The following is a 22918-nucleotide window of genomic DNA, read 5'->3' on the forward strand; positions in this document are numbered from 1 at the left end:
GAAAGGAGAAAGGAGAGTGTTTAAACTCCTTTAAGACTCTATAAACAGGGGGGGCGCAGTCTGAAACTCCGCAGCTCAATAACTGGAGGTGCTCTGGTGAGAAGGACGAACCCCCAGGAGCAGAGTGGAGTCCAGGGGTCTTCAGGCCACAAGGGGAAAGGCAGTTCCCCTGCTGGGAGGACATCTGGTAGAGGCTGTGTGGCCCCCACACAGGCAAAGACCCAAGTGGACCCAGGAGAACAACCACATTTGCTGGTGCTGGAACAAGGTCATTAAGGGTGAAGCCTGGTGCCAGATGTGTGTTGTGATTTTCCATAATCCCTGAAACGCTGCTGATACATGATCGCGTGAACTTTTTCTGGGGCAGGCTGGCACCCAGCCGCAGTCTCTGGGCATCGGCAGCAGCTTGGTCCTGCGAACATTCCTGGGTGCAGCCAGCACCCGGCCATTGCTTGGTGAGACACTCCATAGAGGGTCAGAACAGGTCAAAGCCACAGTCCCTCAGAAGTGAGGGGTCAGCAAACATAGCTACATCTGAGATAAAATCCAGGAGGGAGGTGCTGCCTGGGGCTTGGTCACAGACAGTGTAAACGTGGGGAGTGGACAGAAGCCGGAGACAAAGGACGGGTGCACAATTGCTGATCGGAGAGAACAGAGTTCCAATACTAGAGACCTGGTAGCTGAGTGACGCCATTTTCACCGTTCCTGCACATGTGCATACACCACCTACAAGCACCACAACAATCCACCCCATTAAGCTAAGCAGCAAAAACTAATGGAGGATGGAGCCATTACACTAAGCCCTGCCTAACTGGGCCAACCTTGCTCTTCAGGAACACAAGTCTCTCCACCTGCTTAGTTTACAGACTACAATGCGCTTCATGGTTTGACTTCTATGGAAAACCAAGTAATTTCAATCGTATTTCAGTCTGTTCGCTGGTCCACCTATTCAATTTTCTTTTTTTTCCTCTCTTTTTCGTTTCTTTTCTTTTTTTTGAATACAGAAAGAAATAATCTGTCTTTATTTTCAATTTTTATTAAAATATTTTTAATGTTTTTCAACTTTATTTTATGTAAATTTTTCAAATTCTATCTTACTTCCATCATTTCATTTTATTCTATTTCAGTGTATTCATTTTTTCAAATTTTCAGACAATTTCCTTTTTTTTTCTTCCCCTTTTTTCTCTAATCTATCATGCCCCTTTCAACACCCAGACCAAAACACACCTAGGATCTAGCATCATTTATTTGATTTGTGTGTGTGTTGTTGTTGTTGTTGTTGTTGTTAATTTTTTTATTTTAATTTTTTTTATTTTTTTACCTCATTAATTCCTTTTCTTCCTTCAAGATGATGAAATGAAGGAATTCACCCCAAAAGAAAGAGCAGGAAGAAATGACAGCCAGGGACTTAACTAACACAGATACAAGCAAGATGTCTAAACCAGAATTTAAATTGTTTTTAAGGTTTATTCATTTTTCACAGAGAGACAGAGCATGAGCAGGAGAGGGGCAGAGAGAGAGGGAGACACAGATTCTGAAACAGGCTCCAGGCTCTGAGCTGTCAGCACAGAGCCCGACGTGGGGCCCGAACTCACGGATGGCAAGATCATGACCTGAGCTGAAGTCAGATGCTTAACCAACTGAGCCACGCAGGTGCCCCTGAACCAGAATTTAGAATCACATAATAAGAACACTAGCTGGAGTCGAAAATGGATTAGAATCCCTCTCTGAGGAGATAAAAGAAGTAAACGCTAGTCAGGATGAAATAAAAAATGCTATAACTGAGCTACAATCTCGAATGGATACCATGGCGGCAAGGATAGATGAGGCAGAGCAGTGAATCAGCGATATAGAGGACAAACTTATGGAGAATAATGACACAGAATAAAAGAGGGAGACTATAGCAAAAGAGCACGATTTAAGAATTAGAGAAATCAGTGACTCATTTAAAAGGAAGAACATCAGAATCATAGGGGTCCCAGAAGATGAAGAGAGAGAAAAAGGGGTAGAAGTGTTACGTGGGCAAATCACAGTGGAAAACTTTCCTAACCTGGGAAAAGACACAGACATCAAAATCCAGGAAGCACAGGGGACTCCTATGAGATTCAACAAAAACCAACCATCAACAAGGCATATCATAGTCAAATTCACAAAATACTCAGGCAAGGAAAGAATCATGAAAGCAGCAAGGGAAAAAAAGTTCTTTTTTCCCTTAACCTACAAGGGAAAACAGATCAGGTTTGCAGCAGACCTATCCACAGAAACTTGGCAGGCCAGAAGGGAGTGGCAGGATATATTCAATATGCTGAATCAGAAAAATATGCAGCCAAGAATTCTTTATCCAGCAAGACTGCCATTCAAAATAGAAGGAGAGATTAAAAGTTTCCCAGACAAACAAAATTTAAGGAGTTTATAACCAGTAAACGAGACTTACAAGAAATTTTAAGGGGGACTCTCTGAGGGGAGAAAAGAGGAAAAAATACATACATACATACATACATACATACATACATAAATACCGAAAACAACAAACACTAGAAAGGACCAGAGAACACCCCAGACTCCAACCATACAAACAACATAATGGCAATAAATTCAAATCTTTCAGTACTCACTCTAAACATCAATGGACTAAACCCTCCAATCAAAATCATTACATATGGTAACCAAATGGATAAGAAAACAAGATCCATCTATATGCTGTTTACAAGAGACCCACTTCAGACCTAAAGACACCTTCAGATTGAAAGTAAGGGGATGGAGAACCATCTATCACGCTAATTGTCAACAAAAGAAAGCCAGAGTAGCCATACTTATATCAGACAATCTAGACTTTAAAATAAAGACTGTAACAAGAGATGAAAAGGGCATTATATCATAATTAGGGGCTTATCCACGAAGAAGAACAATTATAAACATTTATGCTATAATGTGGAAGCACTCAAATATATAAATCAATTAATCACAAACATAAACTCATTGATAATAATACCATAATACTAGGGGACTTCAACACCCCACTAACAGCAATGGACAGATCATCTAATTAGAAAATCAACAAGGAAACAATGGCTTTGAGTGACACACTGGACCAGATGGACTTAACAGATATATTCAGAACATTTCATCCTAAAGCAGCAGAATATACATTCTTCTCCAGTGCACATGGAACATTCTCCAGAATAGACCACATACTGGGACACAAATCAGCACTAAGTAAGTACAAAAGATTGAGATCATACCGTGCATATTTTCAGACCACAACACTATGAAACTCGAAATCAACCACAAGAAAAAATTTGGAAAGGTAACAAATACTTGGAGACTGAAGAACATCCTACTAAAGAACGAATGGGCTAACCAAGAAGTTAAAGAGGAAATTAAAAAGTACATGGAAGCCGATGAAAAGGATAACACCACAGCCCAAAACCTCTGGGACGCAGCAAAGGCAGTCATAAGAGGAAACTATATAGCAATCCACACCTTCCTAAAGAAGGAAGAAAGGTCTCAGATACACAACCTAACCCTACGCCTTAAAGAGCTGGAAAATGAACAGCAAATAACACCCAAAACCAGCAGAAGACAGGAAATAATAAAGATCAGAGCAGAAATTAATGCTATCAAAACCAAAAATACAGTAGAACAGATCAATGAAACCAGAAGCTGGTTCTTTGAAAGAATTAACAAAATTGATAAACCACTAGCCAGTTTGATCAAAAAGAAAAAGGAAAGGACCCAAGTAAATAGAATCAAGAATTAAAGAGGAGAGATCACAACCAACGCAGCAGAAATAAAAACAATAATAAGAGAATATTAGAGCAATTATACGCCAATAAGATGGGCATTCTGGAAGAAATGGACAAATTCCTAGAAACATATACACTACCAAAACAGAAACAGGAAGAAATAGAAAATTTGAACAGACCCATAACCAGTAAGGAAATCGAATTAATAATCAAAAATCTCCCCAAAACAAGAGTCCAGGGCAAGATGGCTTTCAACGGGAATTCTACCAAACATTTAAGGAAGAGTTAACACCTATTCTCTTGAAGGTGTTCCAAAAAGTAGAAATGGAAGGAAAACTTCCAAACTCTTTCTATGAAGCCAACATTATCTTGATTCCAAAACCAGACAGAGACCCCACTAAAAAGGAGAACTATAGACCAATTTCCCTGATGAACATGGATGCAAAAATCCTCAACAAGATATTAGCCAACCAGATCCAACAATACATTAAAACAAGTATTCACCATGACCAAATGGGATTTATACCTGGGATGCAGGGCTGGTTCAATATCTACAAAACAATCAGTGTGATTCATCACATCAATAAAGAAAGGACAAGAACCACATGATCCTCTCAACAGATGCAGAGAAAGCATTTGACAAAATACAGCATCGTTTCTTGATAAAAACCCTCAAGAAAGTAGGGATAGAAGGATCATACCTGGAGGTCATAAAAGCCATATATGAATAACCCAACGCTAATATCATCCTCAATGGGGAAAAACTGAGAGCTTTCTCCCTAAGGTCAGGAACAAGACAAGGATGTCCATTCTCACCACTGTTATTCAACATAGTATTGGAAGTCTTAGCCTCTGCAGTCAGACAACACAAAGAAATAAAAGGCATCCAAATCAGCCAGGAGGAGGTAAAACTTTCACTCTTCACAGATGACATGATACTCTGCATGGAAAACCCAAAAGATTCCACCAAAAAATTGCTAGAACTGATCCATGAATTCAGCAAAGTTGCAGGATATAAAATCAATGTACACAAATCGGTTGCATTCCTATACACCAACAATGAAGCAACAGAAAGAGAAATCAAGGAATCGATCCCATTTACAATTGCACCAAAAACCATAAAATATCTAGGAATAAATCTAACCAAAGAGGTGAAAAACCTATACACTGAAAACTATAGAAAACTTATGAAAGAAATTGAAGAAGAAACAAAAAAATGGAAAAATATTCCATGCTCCTGGATAGGAAGAACAAATATTGTTATAATGTCAATACTACCCAAAGCAATCTACATATTCAGTGCAATCCCTATCAAAATAACACCAGCATTGTTCACAGAGCTACAACAAACAATCCTAGAATGTGTATGGAACCAGGAAAGACCCCAAATAGCCAAAGCAATCTTGAAAAAGAAAACCAAAGCAGGAGGCATCACAATCCCGGACTTCGACCTATACTACACAGTTGTAATCATCAAGACAGTATGGTACTGGCACAAAAGACACTCAGATCAATGGAACAGAATAGAGAGCCCAGAAACGGACCCACAAACATATGGCCAACTAATCTTTGACAAAGCAGGAAAGAATATCCAATGGAATAAAGACAGTCTCTTCAGCAAGTGGTGCTGGGGAAACTGGACTGTGACATGCAGAAAAATGAACCTGAACCACTTTCTTATACCAGACACAAAAATAAACTCAAAATGGATGAAAGACCTAAATGTAAGACAGGAGGCCATCACAATCCTCGAGGAGAAAGCAGGCAAAAACCTCTTTTATCTTGGCCGCAGCAACTTCTTACAAAAGCAAACAAAAGCAAAAATGAACTATTGGGACCTCATCAAAATAAAAAGCTTCTGCACAGTGAAGGAAACAATCAACAAAACTAAAAGGCAACCGACGGAATGGGAAAAGATATTTGCAAACAACATATCAGATAAACGGTTAGTGTCCAAAATCTATAAAGAACTTAACAAACTCAACACCCAAAAAACAAATAGTCCAGTGGAGAAATGGGCAAAAGGCATGAACAGAAACTTCTCCAAAGAAGACATCCAGATGGCCAACCGACAACGAAAAAATGATGAACATCATTTGCCACCAAGAAAATAAAAATCAAAACCACAATGAGATACCGCCTCACACCTGTCAGAATGGCTAACATTAACTCCAGCAACAACAGATGTTGGCAAAGATGTTTGCACTGCCTGTGGGAATGCAAAAAATTAAAAATAGAACTACCCTACAACCCAGCAATTGCACTACTAGGTATTTATCCAAGGGATACAGGTATGCTGTTTCGAAGGGACACATGCACCCCAATGTTTATAGCAGCACTATCAACAATAGCCAAAGTATGGAAAGAGCCCAAATGTCCATCAATGGATGAATGGATAAAGAAGATGTGGTATATATATATACAATGGAGTAGTACTCAGCAATCAAAAAGAATGAAATCTTGCCATTTGCAAGTACATGGATGGAACTGGAGGGTATTATGCTAAATGAAATTAGTCAGTCAGAGAAAGACAAATATCATATGATTTCACTCATATGAGGACTTTATAAGGGAAGGGAAGGGAAGCAAAAATAATATAAAAACAGGGAGGGGGACAAAACATAAGAGACTCTTAAATATGGAGAATGAACACAGGGTTGCAGGAGGGGTTGTGGGGGGGGGGTGGACTAAATGGGTAAGAGGCATTAAGGAATATACTCCTGAAATCACTGTTACACTATATGCTAACTAACTTGGATATAAACTAATTAAATCAAATTTTTAAAAAATAGAAAAAAAATTAAACACAAGCTGTTACCCTCCCCTCCTGAAAAGAAGGATAAAACCCTTGGAAAGGTTCATGAGTTATTACTCTAACCATTTGCAATGTAAATAAGCTTTTCTAGGGTAACAATAAGACCATTGTCTACATTTTTACAACCCAGGATGACCCCATGTTCCCAGGTCTCAGTAAGGTTTCCTCAGAACCCCTAAGTGTGCAGAAACATAAAAAATATTTTCTCTAAAGCCCCTCAAACCTCAAATCTATCTGGGGTTTCTGCCATCCTCCATGGGGGAGAACAGCCCTCATGCCCACCTTCCTGAGCTTTCTCAGGACCTCCCAGCATATAAGCTCTCTTCACTTCTCTCTTGAATCTTTACTCACATAGACTGGAGGCCCTCTCAAGTCTCATGGGCAGGGAGCTGTGCTGATGTCCTGTCACCCAGCACTGGCCAGGCTCTTGTCTTGACTGACCCATTAAGTCTTTCCTTTGTTGATGCCTGAGAACTTGGCCTTTGAAACAAAAATGTCAGGAAGAGTCCTCCATTTTTTTGTTAAATCACCTCTTCCCAAGGCATGCAGGGTTCTCAGAGTCCCCACCATGGGGACCAGACAGCAGGTAAAATGGGATATTTTGAGATGGAATGTTGTGAAGTCCTGTCTATTCCCACCACACAAGGTTAGTGCCTCTTCCAGGCACATCTCTTCCCATCCACAAGCTCATGTGTTCATATTCTTTAAAAAAATGAGCTTATTCATATTTGAAAATTATAAAGATAGGCAAAAATCACACCACCATAAATAACTTCTGAAAAGATTTTGATACTCACCTTCTTACACTCTCTTCTATGGTCAGTACATGGAAGTCACTCAGCACCTTAAACTTGGCACATACGTCCTTCCGCGCCCCCCCAACACCCCACCCCAGGAATGCTCTTTTCCTTCAAGCTAAACCACCTGCAGTCTTGAGGCCAAGCTCTGGCTTCTTGCCAGGGCCCAGATCCCACCTTCCTCTGTGAACTCTAGACCCCCAAAGCCCCTACATCTTGCTGTGAAATGCACAGCAGGCTGCATTGTGTTGTTTGTTCTCTGTGCTCCCCACTGAGCCTGTCTCCCACGTAAATTCTTTTCTCCTGGAGGTCAATGGCTGTTTGTCACATTTGGCTTGGGCTTAGATTTGGGAACATGTGTGTTCAATAAATACCGCTGAATAAATACAGTTTTCCTAATGAGCATTTGTTTGTAATTTGTACCTGGAAATGTTGGGGATGGGGAGTGGCTTTAAACTACAGGTATATGTTTCCCTGACATAAGTATAGAAAAATGTTTCCAACTGAAAGCTTAAAATTAAAATGCATCTCAGTCACAACCAAAACCATGTCCTAAGATTGGATGCCTCCTTAGGATCTGCTGAGGAAATGGTTAAAAATGTATACTTTGCAAGTTTCTAATAGGGTGGCTCCCAGAAGGGGTTGGAGGATCAATAAGCACTTTTTTTAGCCACCTGTTGGGGTGAGACCAACATGCAGCCTCAGCTGATAGACAACAAGCAGTTTTTTCGTCCACTACAGATGAGAAGACTTCAATGGATTTGTGTAACCAAAGGGTGGGACCCACAACAGAGATGCAGAGGGGAAAACAGCCCATGTGCATGTGTATTTGTTTAATTCAGTTTGCAGTGTTCTCAATAGACTGAAGCTGGAATTTGGCTCTACTTTGATGCCTCACACACACACACACACACACACACACACACACACTGTGCCTTCTTTTGGGAGCTGGCATGAGTGAGCAGATATTTGTAACCAGATATCCCAGGCCCTGCTTTAAAAGTGACCAATCAGGGTATGAGTGGCACCAAAAGAAAGCTCACAGAAACACCTAACAACCCTGATCCCAGCCCTCGGGAGCTCCACAAGACAGAAATGAGGAAAAATCTAAACTAACTCTTCTCTGCCTCTCCCCAGGCCCTCAACGGCTTCCTCATGGCAGTTACAGAGGATGGCTATGTTTTATACGTCTCTCCCACGGTCCAGGACTACTTGGGATTTCATCAAGTGAGTGGTTTTATTTTTCAGTTGAAGAGTTTGGCAAATCTAGGGGGTGAGGCAGGGCCATGTAATGCTTGTCTACATGGGGCTGTAATGGAACTTTGAAGACCTGGGTCTCCATCTCAGTCCCACACATGTACGTCATATGTCTTTGACTGAGCCTTCCTAGAGCACTGGCTTCTTTCATCCAGTGGAGGGCATGGTAACCCATATCCTCTGAGAAGCAGATGCCAAGGTAGGATGAGATGAACAAGAGATTTCTCAGGAGAAAATCCTGGGAGGACCCAAGAGGGAGCAGGGGTTGGGGAAAGCAGGTCTGTCCCTTGGGCAAGAGACCAGGAAGGAACGGGGGTGGGTGGAAGAGTCTTCTACTGCAGTGCAGGGCCAGTGGGACCTCCTCAATCCAAAGTCATGCGGCAGGCAAGCTCCTCTTCTCCCAGGAACAGGCCTGCCTTGGTGTCCCTATCATGCTCAGTCACTGGCTGGGGGCAATCCGTAGGAATTGTGGCCCCAGCACAAACAAGTGGTACATCAAAGAGAGGCAACCTTACAATAACCTCAGTCAGAAACCTAAGAGGCACATTATCATGGCCATCACACTCACTTCTTGTGCTTCACAAGTCTACTCCTCCACCAGGGTTTGCGGAGCAAATCCTCCTTGGTTCCTATGAGCCTCTCTCCCTGGGGGAACCTCAAAAAAGAGAGGTGAGTGGGACAAACTCCAGCTGGTCTCAGGGTAGCACCTGGAACTCCTCTGCTCTCCATTCTGAATTCTTCTCACCCTCAGCCATCACCTCAGCACATCTTGATGGCTTAGCTAGAGGTGTGATGCAAACCTTCACTACTGAGGGGTCTGAGTCCCGGTATCCAGTGCCGTCATGGTCCTCACATCAGGGTGAAGGTCCATGGGGGCCAGATAATACCTGAAGTGCCAGCTAAAGTCTGGCTCACAGCAAACCCACAAAGTGTCAGGACCCACCCAGTGGTCATTTACCCATTCCATAAGCATGTAATTGGAATCAATCTAGTTGACAGCTGGTGTAACCCCCAGACTGGGTCCTTGGCTCATGGAGTGAGATATATCAAAATATAAAATGCCAAGGGGAAACCCCTGAAACTACCTGAAACTACCTGAACCTACCCCCAAACTGACTCCAGTCAAGATAGTAAATCACATGCAATATCATATCTCAAGGAGGTCATGGACAGTGGTGCTGTTGGATAGAAGGTATGGTCAATATCTTACCATGGCATTGTAGGGCCCTTCCTCCTAGGGACCATGCCCCCTCTTCAGCCAGTGGATTTCAGATCTGAAATTTGTCTCAGGTCCAGAAACTGAGCAAAGGATTGTCATTTTTCATCAAGGTAACAGCCCCCAGCCTACTGACCCTCCTTTGTTGCCTTTAATTGTAGATGTTAAGCAGCATCGTTGTTGGCTGCCCATCTCTTTTGCCCCTTGGGATGCCATGCTCTATTAACCATCTCCACAACTCCCTATGGTCCAAGCCCCCTTGATTATTTCTTCTACCTTGCTGGCCACCACTGTAATTGAAGCCTACAGGCTTGGTCAGTAATTGCTGCCATCTGACCTCTCTTACTTCAGGGCTCCATCATCCCAATGGACATTCATGAGCCCACCCCAGTGTCTTCCTCTCCTACCATCAGCCCTGACCTGAAAAGAACAGTCACCTTACTACCAAATTTCTTATGATGGTGCCCCTCCAGTAGTGCACTCCTGTAGGCCTTGGTGTGTGGTATGTCCCTGGGCCCTCCCATGGTATGCAATCTCTGGTGGGTCTTCTGAACTGATGAATTGCATTCATTCCACCACACCCATTTCCCTCAGCCTTTTTGTCCCTTTCTCTGCCATCTGCCAGGACAACTCTGGTATTACCCTCTCACTGACCACTGGCTTTTTCCAGCCTCTAAGAGCCATCCCAGCATTTAGTTTGTCGCATTTTCTGAAGTTCCTGCAAGGGTGTAAAAATTGTATGTCCTAAAAATTCTGACCTGACCCTGGCAAGGAGAGTTAGCCGACTGTACAGCTCTCAGGAAGCTGAACAGGCCAAAGGGGAGCCCTCATGGCCAAGTTGCCCATCAGAGAAGTCCCATCTCCCAGGAGCAGGCCTGCCTTACAGTTGCCGCCACAGTGGATTTTAGTGGGCAGCAGCTGGGACGTGTCTCAGTTATACTCCCTGCAGCTGGAGACCTGAAGGGCATTTTCATTGCTGATGCTGAGGGAAGACATTCCATGCTCCACACAACTGCCGTGCAGACTGAAAAACAGCAATGCTTGTGCAAGTGCATTGCTCACCAAGAATACCATGCTGTGTAAGGGGTTCATAAAATGCCATAGCAACAGAAGGTTTTCTGAAATCAAGGCAATAGGAAGACTCAAAATCCCTCCATCTCCATTCCTCACATATTCCCATGCCCACCTTGCACTCATGGATGTGCGCAGCATACCCCACACCAGCTCTGGACTTACGCCTCACTTGTGATGAAAAGACACTTGCTGAGAAGTTTTACGGTCTTTTCACCTTTCCTTTAGAAAAAATGTCAGTCAGTACCATTATGCTGTATCTGATTTTCAGCTGAGAATCTGAGAAGGAGTTTTATTTGTCAAAGACAGACCTGAGGCCTGAGCACTTGCCACACCCACACTGTCAGCATCGAACTTTCTGCCTCCTTGCCCTTGCTGAGGACAAATGTGATGTGAGGGAGGGTTCAGAGATAGGGACCCTTATAAGAAGACTTTACAAAAGAAAGAAAAAAATAAACTTGGCTAAAGCCCTTCATATCCAAGAAATGCAATGGGTTTCTCTGTCCAGTGTGGTTAGGGGAGGCAGGGCTGCCCTGCTGTGATGCCTTTCCAGTTCAGAACCTCCAGGGGCAGTGAAAACAGCTGCAGACAGAATGACAGCAATGTGGGTGAACAGGAGAGAAGTCAGGGTCACTGCCTGTGGCCTCTGCCTCTGTGCACAGCTCTCCCACACCAGTGCTGTGTATGGCTTTTAGAGTTCGACCAGGTAGAAGCAGGGAGCACGGATGTGTCGGGTGCTGGGCACTGTCAGAGCACTGTTGCATTCCTCCATGCTGTCTGTTCTGTTTTGCCCTGGTGGTCCCCTGGAAGCCCACCTCCCTTGGCCTCAGCCCCCATGCTGCCATCTCTGTTATTTCCCCTCCAATCTTCATGCCATTGGCCCTTCACCTCCTTCCAGCCTGGAGGCCCATACAATGTCTCTGTCCTTTCATCAGCTAAACCAGACGCTTGTAAATATTTATCACCATGCCATGTGCTGGGATGGATATGCTCCTGAAAAGTTCATTTTCCCTGAATTTATTGCAGAAAATGGTTATATACAACAGGTTTCTAAAGATCATGCTTTGTGTGGGTTCAGAGATGCAGGGGAAGAGTGAAGAAGAATAACTTATTTGGGGTAGAATTTGGGCCAGAAAAACTTTTTATTGCTGACAGAAAACTTTCAGCTGCACTTAATTCCTCTCAGAAGATCAAGAATAATCCCAAACTATACTCAAATAAAACATAACTTAATAAATTATTCACTACAAGCAACAGTAGAGACACTCATTACCTTTCTTACTTTTTTAATGTTTATTTTTGTCAGAGAGAGAGAGAGAGACAGAAAATGAGTGGGAGAGGGGCAGAGAGAGACAGAGACACAGAATCTGAAGCAGGCTCCAGGCTCAGTGCTGTCAGCACAGAGCCCGACATGGGGCTCAAACCCATGAACCATGAGATCATGACCTGAGCTGAAGCTGGATGCTTAACCGACTGAGCCACCCAGGCGCTCTGACTTATTACATTTTTAAAATTAAACCTGCTTGATTTACAAGGAATACAGTAAGATTTCTCAAGGCAAACTGGCTTGAAAACAATTTAACATTCTCCTTATGTGTAAAATATTTGCAAAATCTGTATGGGGATAGGATACCTTAAATTTTGTTCACATTCAAGTCACTACATTGCCAAACCCATTTCCTTTTTTTTTTTTTTTTTTTTTTTTATGTTTCCTTAGTTATTTTGAGATAGCGAACAAGCAGCGGAGGGGTACAGAAAGAGAGAGAATCCCAAGCAGGCTTCACATTCAGCCCAGCACGGGGCTCCAACCCACGACTATGAGATCATGCCCTGAGCTGAAATCAAGAGTCAGACACTCAACCGACTGAGCCCCCTGCCTGCAGTGCCCCTGAGCCCATTTCTTTAGAGTGAATACATTATATAATGTATAAATACATTAGCATTTATATTCACTCATCTCCTTCAACAAATGACAGAACAAACTTGGCTCTCCCTGGAAATGAGATTTTTGTTCTAATCCAGTTTAATTTTGTTATCCAGAAGAGCTCAACATTCTCCTTCCACAGAACTTTAAGCCAACTCTCCAGGGCTATTCAGTAGCTTCCAAAGGGTGTCCCCACCTCAGACATCTCCCTGCTAATGACCTGTGCCTTGTCTGCTAGACAGTCATTCTTCCCTTGGCCCCAAGCACTGCCACCCCTTTCAAGAGAGGATACAGACATGGCCTCCAACACCATGGGAGTGCCCACCTCATGGATGTTTTCGGGGTCTGGGGACAGCAGCAGCCTGATAAGATGGCTGTACAAAACCAGAGAAGGAAAACAGAAACAGTGCACCAACCAGACCCAGGATGGGGAGGGACAAAGACAGGTGAGTACACGATGCCTGGAAGGATCAGAGGTGCTAGACATGACTTAGGTTCATTGGAGGTGAACAGGTCATACCTGGCCTCAGGAAGGAAAGAAGCATCCCCTGGAGTGTGACACTGCCCCTTGGTCTTTGCAGTCAGATGTCATCTATCAGAGTGTGTTCGAGCTGATCCACAAGGAGGATAGAGCCATGTTCCAGAGCCAATTTCTCTGGCCTCCAGATGCAGCACCTATCAGCAGAGAGGGAGAGCAGGACAACCACCGTAAGTCAGGAAGGCTTGGGGGGAAAAGGGCAAATACAAAATCAATCCTCTACATGTGTTTCAACCCGGTGTACATGTGTTTCTTCCATGAGGAAGAAATTAGATAAGGAAGTCAGGCTTTCTCACTCAGATGTAGATTTCATTAAGCACTGATCGAGCCCTCACTAAGTCCCACGAATATGAGGGAAAGAGAGGAGGAAGGACTGCAATCCTTCACGAATCAGGTAGTGTGCGTTGGCACAGGACTCTACATCTCATATCTGTGACCTCATATGATCCTCCTAGGAACTGGAAACTATGCATGAGGCATGAGTACCTGTTGATTTTACTACCAGTAGGAGGCAGGGAGGGATTTTTGATGATCTTGTTCACTGATGTATTCCCAGTGCCTGGAACAGTGTCTGAGACAAAGTAAACATTAGCTGCTTGAACAAATGAATGTTCAGATGAAGAGAGTGATGCTTGCCCAGATGGACCCAGTTGGTGAGTGATAAGACTCATGCTGGAGGAAATATCCACTTGCCCAGGCAGGTGCATCCTCTGAACAATGATCAAGCTGGCACAGACTCATATTTGTGTATCTAGTGAGTATACAAGTTAGGTGGCCATTATGGCCATAACGTGTTACTCTGCCAACTGGTGGGAAACCATAGGCAAAAGGCAATACTGTCCTTTACAAGTAAATGCCATTTTGTAAATCCAACACAGGACCCCTCTCCAAGGATTTAGAGTACACTTAATGCATCCACAGAGGATGCAAAGAAAGGCTCTTCTGTGCTTTGTTGTGACGGATGGTTAGAAAAAAATAAAATACTCAAACAGAGGCTTCAATTAGGAAAAAAAAGTGAATCCATGTGCCAATATTTGCACACTAACGACATCCTTTTTGTGGTAGATAACCAAAAGTATTAAGCAAGAATAAACTTACAAGGCTGACTATAATATATGGTTGTGTAAATTCGTAAGATACAGCTTTAACTCAACTCAGCTTTGGCTGCTGTGATTTTAGTCCATCTCTCTTCAAAGCCTGCTCCTACTTCAGACATTCGGCACAAGATTCTGTCTTAACTAGCCATAAATCCAGCAGAGTAAAGTTACTTATCACAAAATAGGACTTCACTTTTTTTCTTTCCCATAAGATTATCAGCTCATTGAAGGGAGGAACTTTGTCCTCAGCATTGAGCTTGGACCTCTGTGCGGGCTGTTTCTGTGTCTCCACCCATGTCCGTGTTGACTGGCTAGGGTCAAAAGAGAAGGGAACGTAAGTGTGAAGCTCAGACTTTTGTACACTGCCTGACACTGCCAAGTTTGAATTATGTCCCTAACAATGGATAGCCTGGAATTTTGCATGTTTTATACATGTGTGTATATGTTCTAACATTTATTGATGGTGTACCATGTGCTAGGGGTTTTATTAAAGATTACAAAAGTAGTAAAATTTATCAGATCATAAACCTGCCTTTGTTCCTCCCTAGACTGCTACACTTTATTCTTCTGCAGAAGAATAAAGTCCAGACAAATCAATTTTCATGTGACAAAGGCAAAACCATTAGCACAACTATAATCATACTTGTCAGGTTGAGAATTATAGCAAAAGATAACAAATTTGGTTTTTGCCTCTTTGACTTTCTAATGAATCTTCAATGGTACTTTTGTATTTAACCCAAAAGTTTGTTTTTTCCTTTATTATCCTTTGCAAAGGATACAAACCCCTAGGACAGGGAAGAGAGCAAGCTAAACCAGCACTCCAAAACGAGTCAAAGTGGCATCCTTTTTTACGGATAAATGGAGGAGGGCAGTGCAGGTGCAAGAAATAGCATGGGTGCAAAGTCCCTGAGGCAGAAGTGGACTTGGCATAGATGAGGAATGGCAAGGAGGACACTGAGAAGGGCACAGACAGAGAGTGAAAGGGAAACTGGCAGGTGACTGAGTGGGAAAGGGGTGCAGGGGTACAGGCCACTATAGACTTTGAGGTAGGAAGCCACTGGAGAGTTCTAAACAGATAGTTGACATGATCTGACCTATATTTTAAAGTTACTCTGGCTACTGAATGGAGAACAGACTATAGGGGCAGGGGGAGAAGCAGGAACACCAGTTAGAAGGCTATGGCAAAGTTAAAACAAGAAAAGAAAAAAATGACGAGAGTAACAGTCAATGTATAAAGGTTACAATGTGCCAGGCACTATTCCAAGTGCTTTACATATATAAATGTAGTTCTCATAATAACTTTCTTTAAAGAGAGATAAGAAAATTTGGGCCAGTAGAGTTGTTAAATAACTTGCCCAGATTCATACAACAGGTCTGGGTTCAGGGTCTGTGCTGTTCTCGGCCTAGACGGTCTGCCCAGCTGATGAGAGACTGGCCAGCACAATAGAGGTATAAGTGATGAGAAGTGGTTAGTTCCAAGGTGTATTTCAACAGTAGAGCAAATAGGGTTCCTGGATATGTATGTTATGTACATCATCTCATTTTTAACTTGATCCTCATGACACTGTAAAGCCAGCTTGAGTGGCTAATCAAGGTCATCCTGTCAGGCAAGGCCAAGGTTCACTGGGCCACAGGGCTTATGATCCCACATTCTCTCCACCCACCAGCTTCTTTCAGAGCTACAAATATTTTGGCTCTGTGGTGAAGAGTGTTCTAATAGAGCTTCCTCACTTTTCTGTCTTCCCAGCTCTGCCTGGAGAGAACTGTCTCTCACTTAATGGCACCCCCACTGACAGCCTGCAGCATCAGCCCTTGGAGGACCCCTCCTATCTGGAAAGAAGTTTTGTCTGTCGGTTCCGCTGCCTGCTGGACAACTCTTCTGGGTTTCTGGTAATCACGCTATCCTTACAGGCTCAGGAACTTCCTACAACAGAGCATGGCTCTGCTCAGATGGAACACTGCCCAAGGGGTGAGCCAGGCTTCCTCACCGTCCCAGGAAGGGCCATCTGGCCTTCAGCTCACTGCCATTTCAGAATCCCAGGTTGTCTTTTGAACCTTCCTCTGCCTGGTTAAGATATGGGACATGTTTACTTGATATTTAGTTACACCTGTTACCTACAGTACAGTCCTCAGTGGAGATCCCTGGTGAACTCAGGATGTTAATATACACCTTCTTCACCATCCCCCAAATCAGCTAAAAGTGCCTCTCAATTCCTGGAATCATACACCCTCTCACAGCTCAATCAACTCTGTGGCTCTATGAAAAAGGCTGTGTGGGTCAAGGACCTAAGGGAGGATGGAGAAGCCATGAAAAATGATCAGGGCCAGATGGGCAGAGCAGAATGAGAAGGCTCCAAGCCTGCACACACCTATACTGAGGAGTCCTACCTGTTCAACTACAAGGAGGATACTGGACCCTCTGAATTCCATAAAGGGAAAGTTGTATCAACTGTTTTAGCTACTTCACATCCTCTTCTGTCTTCTCATTACATTTGGGGTCTGCTTTTTCTAGGAGCTGAATTTCCATGGCCATCTTAAACTCCTCCCTGGGCAGAACAACAGATCAGAAGATGGCATCCTCATGTCTCCTCAACTCACCCTGTTTGCCATTGCAACACCTCGCCAGCCACTCACCATCTTGGAGCTCCAAAACAAAACATTTCTTTTCCAAACAAAACACAAATTGGATTTCACACCTATAGCCTGTGATTCCAGGTACAACCCTCTGACCAGAAATCGTGACTCCTAGGGAACCAAGAGTGCTTGGACACTAGTTACTAGTTACTAGTTAGCCCAAATCCTGAATCTAGAACCAAAGGCAAGGCAAGAACAATTGGCCAATCCTGTCCAAACAGGTCCTGTAATGTTAGTTTAAAAGATGCTGCTTATGGGGGCGGTGTAGCAAACCTTCCGTGTGGGAATATGGGGTTTAGGTTAGTGTGACGCAGAGAACAAATCCTTAGTGATACTTTTCTCCCTCTTAAAGACTTCTAGTAACTAATCGTCGTGAACACCCAAGAAGTCCCACTATAAAAAGTCTAATTTAGTTGGGTTTGACCCAACTTTTCCCAAATTTTATTTGACCACTGAACCTTTCTTGGGGAAATCAATTAACATGCCCCTTAGAACACATTCTAGAAAGCAAGTGATTCAATGTGTTGTTACAACTATAATATGCACGTTTTATTTCTTACTCAAAGACTGGTCCTTAGCATGCTGGGGAGTCACAGAGCCCTTTGATGAAAGCTGTGGGACTTCTCCTTAACCAAAGTTCACTTGTTCACCCACATGAGTAACTGTAGGTACAGACAGACCCCTGTTCCACAGCGCAGGCAAGTAAGCACAGGCTTAAACAGCATTTTGGATTACAAGTGTGGTAGAAGTGTCCGAGACGATCCTGTCAGTGCGGAGGCCTCTTAAAGGTCCTGCTCCAACCCTGTGGCAGGAGGGGTACCCTTGCCGGACCTGGAGTGTCCTGGGGAAGACCGCTCCTGGGCGCTTCGGTGGGTGGGCACAAAGCAGAAAAGGCTGCAACGGAGAACTGTGAGGAGTTTGAGGGATGAACAGCAAGGCCGTAACGTAAAGGAGTGCGGTGTCTCCTCTGCACAGAGGCAAGGTGGTCCTGGGTTACACCGACAGCGAACTCTGCAGGAAAGGATCGGGCTACCAGTTCATCCACGCGGCCGACATGATGCACTGCGCCGAGAATCACGTGCGGAGTGAGTTCGGGAGGCGCCCTCAGGGCCCAACCTCGCCCCGCGGGGCTGGGGCAAATCCTCCCCCCGCCTGCTGCCCCCCCTCCTGCAGAGGGCTCCGAGGGAGGGCAGGTGCGCGTCCGAGCTCCGATGCGAGCGCAGGCTCTCTCTGCAGTGATGAGGACGGGCGAGAGCGGCCTCACGGTGTTCCGGCTGCTCACCAAGCAGGCCGGCTGGCTGTGGGTGCAGTCCAACGCCCGCCTGGTGTTCCGTGGCGGCCAGCCCGACTGCATCGTCGCCCGGCAGCGGGCCCTGACGTAAGTGCGGCCCCGGGGGACGGGGGCCGGGGGGGGGGGGGGGGGGGTGGGGGGGTGGGGGGAGGGACCAGTCGTAAGTGAGGGCGCGACGTCCGCTGGGGCCCAGCGGCAGTGCGAAACCCGACAGAAATGAAGTCCTTGAGGTCCCCCTGTGAGGACCCTGTCGTAAAAGCAAGGTCCCGACGTAAGTGTAATCGTGCAACAAGACGTAACTAAAAGCCCGTATGGTACAACGAGATCCTCGTGCAGAGGACCCGATGCAAATGAGAACCGGAAGGGAGGGTCTGAAACCCTGCCTTGGGAGCGAGGTTTCCTCTAGCCTCGAGTTGGCAGCCTCTGAAGTCCACCCAGCTTTCAGGGGCCACGTAAAGCTGCAGCTCATCTATAGTTGTTTGGCCGTAGACAGGACGCTCAATTCCCGTGGGCCTCAATCTCGGCCAACAGTAGGGTAGGCGGAGCACTCCACGAGGGGGAGGGGAGGCGCTTTGTGAGCACATGGGTTCAGTTCCATGGCTTCAGTCGGCCTTGTTCCCAGTGAGGCTGGCGGAGCCTGGGAGAAAGAGACTAGCGCAAGTATCCGTGTGTGCCTTTGGCTTTGTAATGGACTCGCCTGCTTCTGCTGAACAATTAGTGCAAGCATGTACATGCACACCTGTTTTCCCTAAAAGAACCACAAACAGGGCTTTATGTCAAATTCTCGTATTTGCCTGGGTCACCGATTCTCATATTCGTGGCTCCTTGGGCCTATACCAAAATGGTTGCTCATTATCAAGGCCCTGAAAACTGCTTACAGAGAATTCCCAGGTTCCTATTTACCCAGAGTTCAAATTCTGAACATAGAATCTTTCGTCAGCTATATTCAAAGGAAGTCACTGCTCCCCATTGCACTCTGCAAAAATCTGACCATGTGTCTCTCCTCAGAAATGCCATTCCTTCAGCCTGACTTCCCCACTTTTTTGCCACTTTTCTGCATTGGTAACGTGGTTTTTAGGGAAGAAGAGAATCAAAGCCATCACTCTGTAGGCTCTCTTCAGTAGGGTACACGTTCTGGGTAACACAAATCTGCCACTCACGTCCAGAAGACCCGGGTTTCATGGCCACTTTCTCGTCTATCTGCAGCATACTTTGTGAGCCGAAATATGCATACAAACAAGAGGAGTCTAATTGTTACCAACATGTTAAGACCACGAAGTGTTCTCTTTCAGCATGTGAACTTACATGGCCAGACCCCATTTGGGTTGTATAACATAGATGGTCACAATTGGAAATGTAGGGAATGATGAAAGAGCCTAGATAAGTTATCTGGCCCAGGTCTAATTAGTGTCATATTTTGAACAGTGACCAGAAAGCCAATAATGCCAAAATATGCCACACATAACAAAACGTTCCTGCTTTCTGAGCCTACAGCCTTCCTGAATAATGCTTAGATCACAGGAAATTATAGAACTGCATCAAATCACTTGGATTCTGAGCTTGATTTCACCCTGGTCTCAGATAAAGCACCTCGTAAATGTGCCTCAGTTTGCTGCCTTGCAAAAATAAGAGAGCTTCAGTATGCATTTTCTATGGCTCTTAGCAGCTCTATTACTCGTTGGCGTCACTAAGCCAGATGTTCAGAACCCAGTACTTTTGTTGAGTAATGTTGATTTCATTAAGTATAAAAGTAATACATTCCCATTCTTGAAAATTTAGAAAATGAAAAACATTGCAAAAGTAAAATGAGAATCAGCTGTTATCCTACTACTCAAGAGACATTGTTGTCAATATATTGATGTATTTCCTTCAGGTATATTTTGGCTCATATTTAAGTTTTATACTTGAAACTATATTCTATATATAGTTTTATATTCTGGTGTTTCCACCTAAGAATAAGTTGAAAGCAAGTTCTCATATCAAAAGTATCCATAAATATCTTTATGACAGTACAGTATACTCCTCTTTGGATACATCATACCCTTTTATTAAATATTGGAATTAGGGAGGGGTTTTTCCATTATTATGAAGGCATTGTGATGAACACTTTTGTATATAAATATCTGGCTGCTATTCTGATTTCCTTAGGAGAATTCTCAGGAGTGGAATGTTTAGGTCAAAGGGTTAAAACATTTCAAAGGCCCTTGATGCTATTATCAAATGGGTTTCAAGAAAGGTTGTACCAAATTATTCTCTGGCCAGTCTTACTGCAACACCGACTTTAGCACAGATTGTCCTAGCACCAGATAGAGCAATGAAGAAGCAAGGTGTCAAGAAACAAAACTATGTTAACATATGAAAAATTAATTGTTCAAATAAGAAGTGTTTTAAATCCACAGAACAGGACAAAGTAAGTGAGGTTGGGGCAACAGAGTAACCATTTGAAGGATAGGGAAAGTTAAATTATACCTTTTTACAATGAAAGGTATTTACCTTCATACCTTTTACAATGAAACTTTATCCACATTTGATTCTCTTTTTGTGAAACTTTCATGGAACAGTTCTGCTGCTGGTAATTTTTGCATCAGCCCTCCCATAAGTAACAGCTATAGTAACAGCTATAACTAAAACTTCTGGACAAAATATTATAAAACAACAACAACTAACCAGTCACTGGAGGATCAACACTTGAAAGAAGGGAATGGCACTGGGTGAGTTTCCTGGGTTTTACTGCTTTTAGTCTGAAGGAAGACTGCCCTTGGGCTCGGCAGGTTAACACCCAAATAGAAAATTTATGGTCTCGATGACATGAGAACTAGACAACAGAGAGTGCAGTGACCGCAGCAGCTGCAAAATGAAATAATAATTTCTAGTTTTTAACTTCTCTCTTCTAGAGAGAGAGCTGAAGAGAAAGAGCCCTCAAATTCTGTGAATAAACTTAGTCCAAATCCGCTCACCCCCGAACCATGTATGTGTGGGATGGATAGCCAACCTGAGGCCTAAAGAAACCAAAGAGATTCCAGCTGTTGCCCATCACAAGGGAAACAGAATTTGCATTTTCGGTCAAGTTCAACAAACCAAAAACGTCAATGGTCTTTGGGGGAACGTGACAGAATAAGAATCTACAGTATATCATCACAATGTCCAGGATTAAATCCAAATTTACTTGTTGTTTGGTCAAGGATGCAACCCAAAATTACCAGATATATGAAGAAACAGGAAAGAAAGTTTCAAAACTAAAGGCAGTCACTGGAGACCAGCTCTAAGAAGGCCCAAACACTAGATAAGAATTTTATAGCAACTATTATAATTATGCTTATGGACATGAAAGAAAATATGCCTATGATGACTGCTATGATGAATTCAGAGCAGAAAAATAGAAACTATAAGAAACAAATGTTTTTCATCTCCAAAGTTTTATTTAAATTCTCATTAGTTAACATATAGTGTAATGTTGTTTTCAGGAGTAGAATTTAGTGATTCATCACTTACATATAACACCCAGTGCTTATCCCAACAAGTGATGCCCATCACCCATTTAGCCCATCTCCTACCCACCTCCCTCCATCAACCCTCTTTGTTCTCTATTGTAAAGAATCTCCTTTGGTTTGTTTCCCTCTTTCTCTTTTTTCCCCTTTGCATTTATTCATCCATTTTGTTTTCTAAATTACACATATGAGTGAAGTCATATGGTATTTGTCTTTCTCTGATGGACTTATTTTGCTTGACATAATACATTCTACCTCCATCCATGTTGTTGCCAATGGCAAGATTTCTTTCTTCTTGATGGCAGAGTAATATTCCGTGTGTGTGTGTGTGTGTGTGTGTGTGTGTATTCTTCATCCGTTAATCAGTGCACACTTGGGCTCCTTTCATAGTTTGGCTATTGTTGATAATGTTGCCATACATATTGGGGTGCATGTGCCCCTTGAAATCAGTATTTTTGTGGCCTTTGGGTAAATACCTAGCAGTGCAATTGCTGGAGTATAGGGAAGTTCTATTTTTAACATTCTGAGGAATCTCCATACTGTTTTCCAGAGTGGCTGCATCTGTTTGCATTCCAGTGTAAGAGAATTCCCCTTTCTCCGCATCATCACCAACACTTGTTGTTTCCTGTGTTAATTAATTTAGCCATTCTGACAGATGTGAGGTAGTATCTCATCATGGTTTTGATTCCTATTTCCCTGATGAGTGATGTAGAGCATCTTTTCATGTGTCTGTTAGCTATCTGGATGTCTTCTTTGGAGAAATGTCTATTCATGCCTTCTGCCCATTTCTTCACTGGATTATTTGTTTTTTGGGTGTTGAGTATGATAAGCTCTTTATAGATTTTGGATGCTGACCCTTTATCAGATATGTCATGTGCAAATATCTTCTCCCATTCTGTAGGCTGCTTTTTCATTTTGTTGATTGTTTCCTTCACTGTGCAGAAGCTTGTTATCTTGATGAAGTCCCAATAGTTATTTTTGCTTTTGTTTCCCTTGGCTCTAGAGCCATATCTAGTAAGAAGTTGCTCTGGCTGAGGTCAAAGG

The 22918-nt window shown here is 43.5% G+C and overlaps 1 protein-coding gene across 1 annotated transcript in view; it reads left to right on the plus strand.

The window, feature by feature from the left end:
• Nucleotides 1–22918, plus strand: part of LOC109258113 (aryl hydrocarbon receptor-like) — a 65856-nt gene that overhangs the window by 34453 nt on the left and 8485 nt on the right. Inside the window, exons 4-9 of the mRNA XM_019434704.2 lie at nucleotides 8496–8585; nucleotides 13408–13534; nucleotides 16209–16351; nucleotides 16974–17176; nucleotides 18071–18180; nucleotides 18332–18473. Coding sequence (XP_019290249.2) covers nucleotides 8496–8585; nucleotides 13408–13534; nucleotides 16209–16351; nucleotides 16974–17176; nucleotides 18071–18180; nucleotides 18332–18473 — 815 coding nt within the window. The remainder of the gene's footprint in view (nucleotides 1–8495; nucleotides 8586–13407; nucleotides 13535–16208; nucleotides 16352–16973; nucleotides 17177–18070; nucleotides 18181–18331; nucleotides 18474–22918) is intronic.

The sequence above is a fragment of the Panthera pardus genome, unplaced genomic scaffold (genome assembly GCF_024362965.1).
Source record: "Panthera pardus isolate Hobbes unplaced genomic scaffold, ASM2436296v1 HiC_scaffold_16, whole genome shotgun sequence".
Classification (NCBI taxonomy): Eukaryota; Metazoa; Chordata; class Mammalia; order Carnivora; family Felidae; genus Panthera; species Panthera pardus.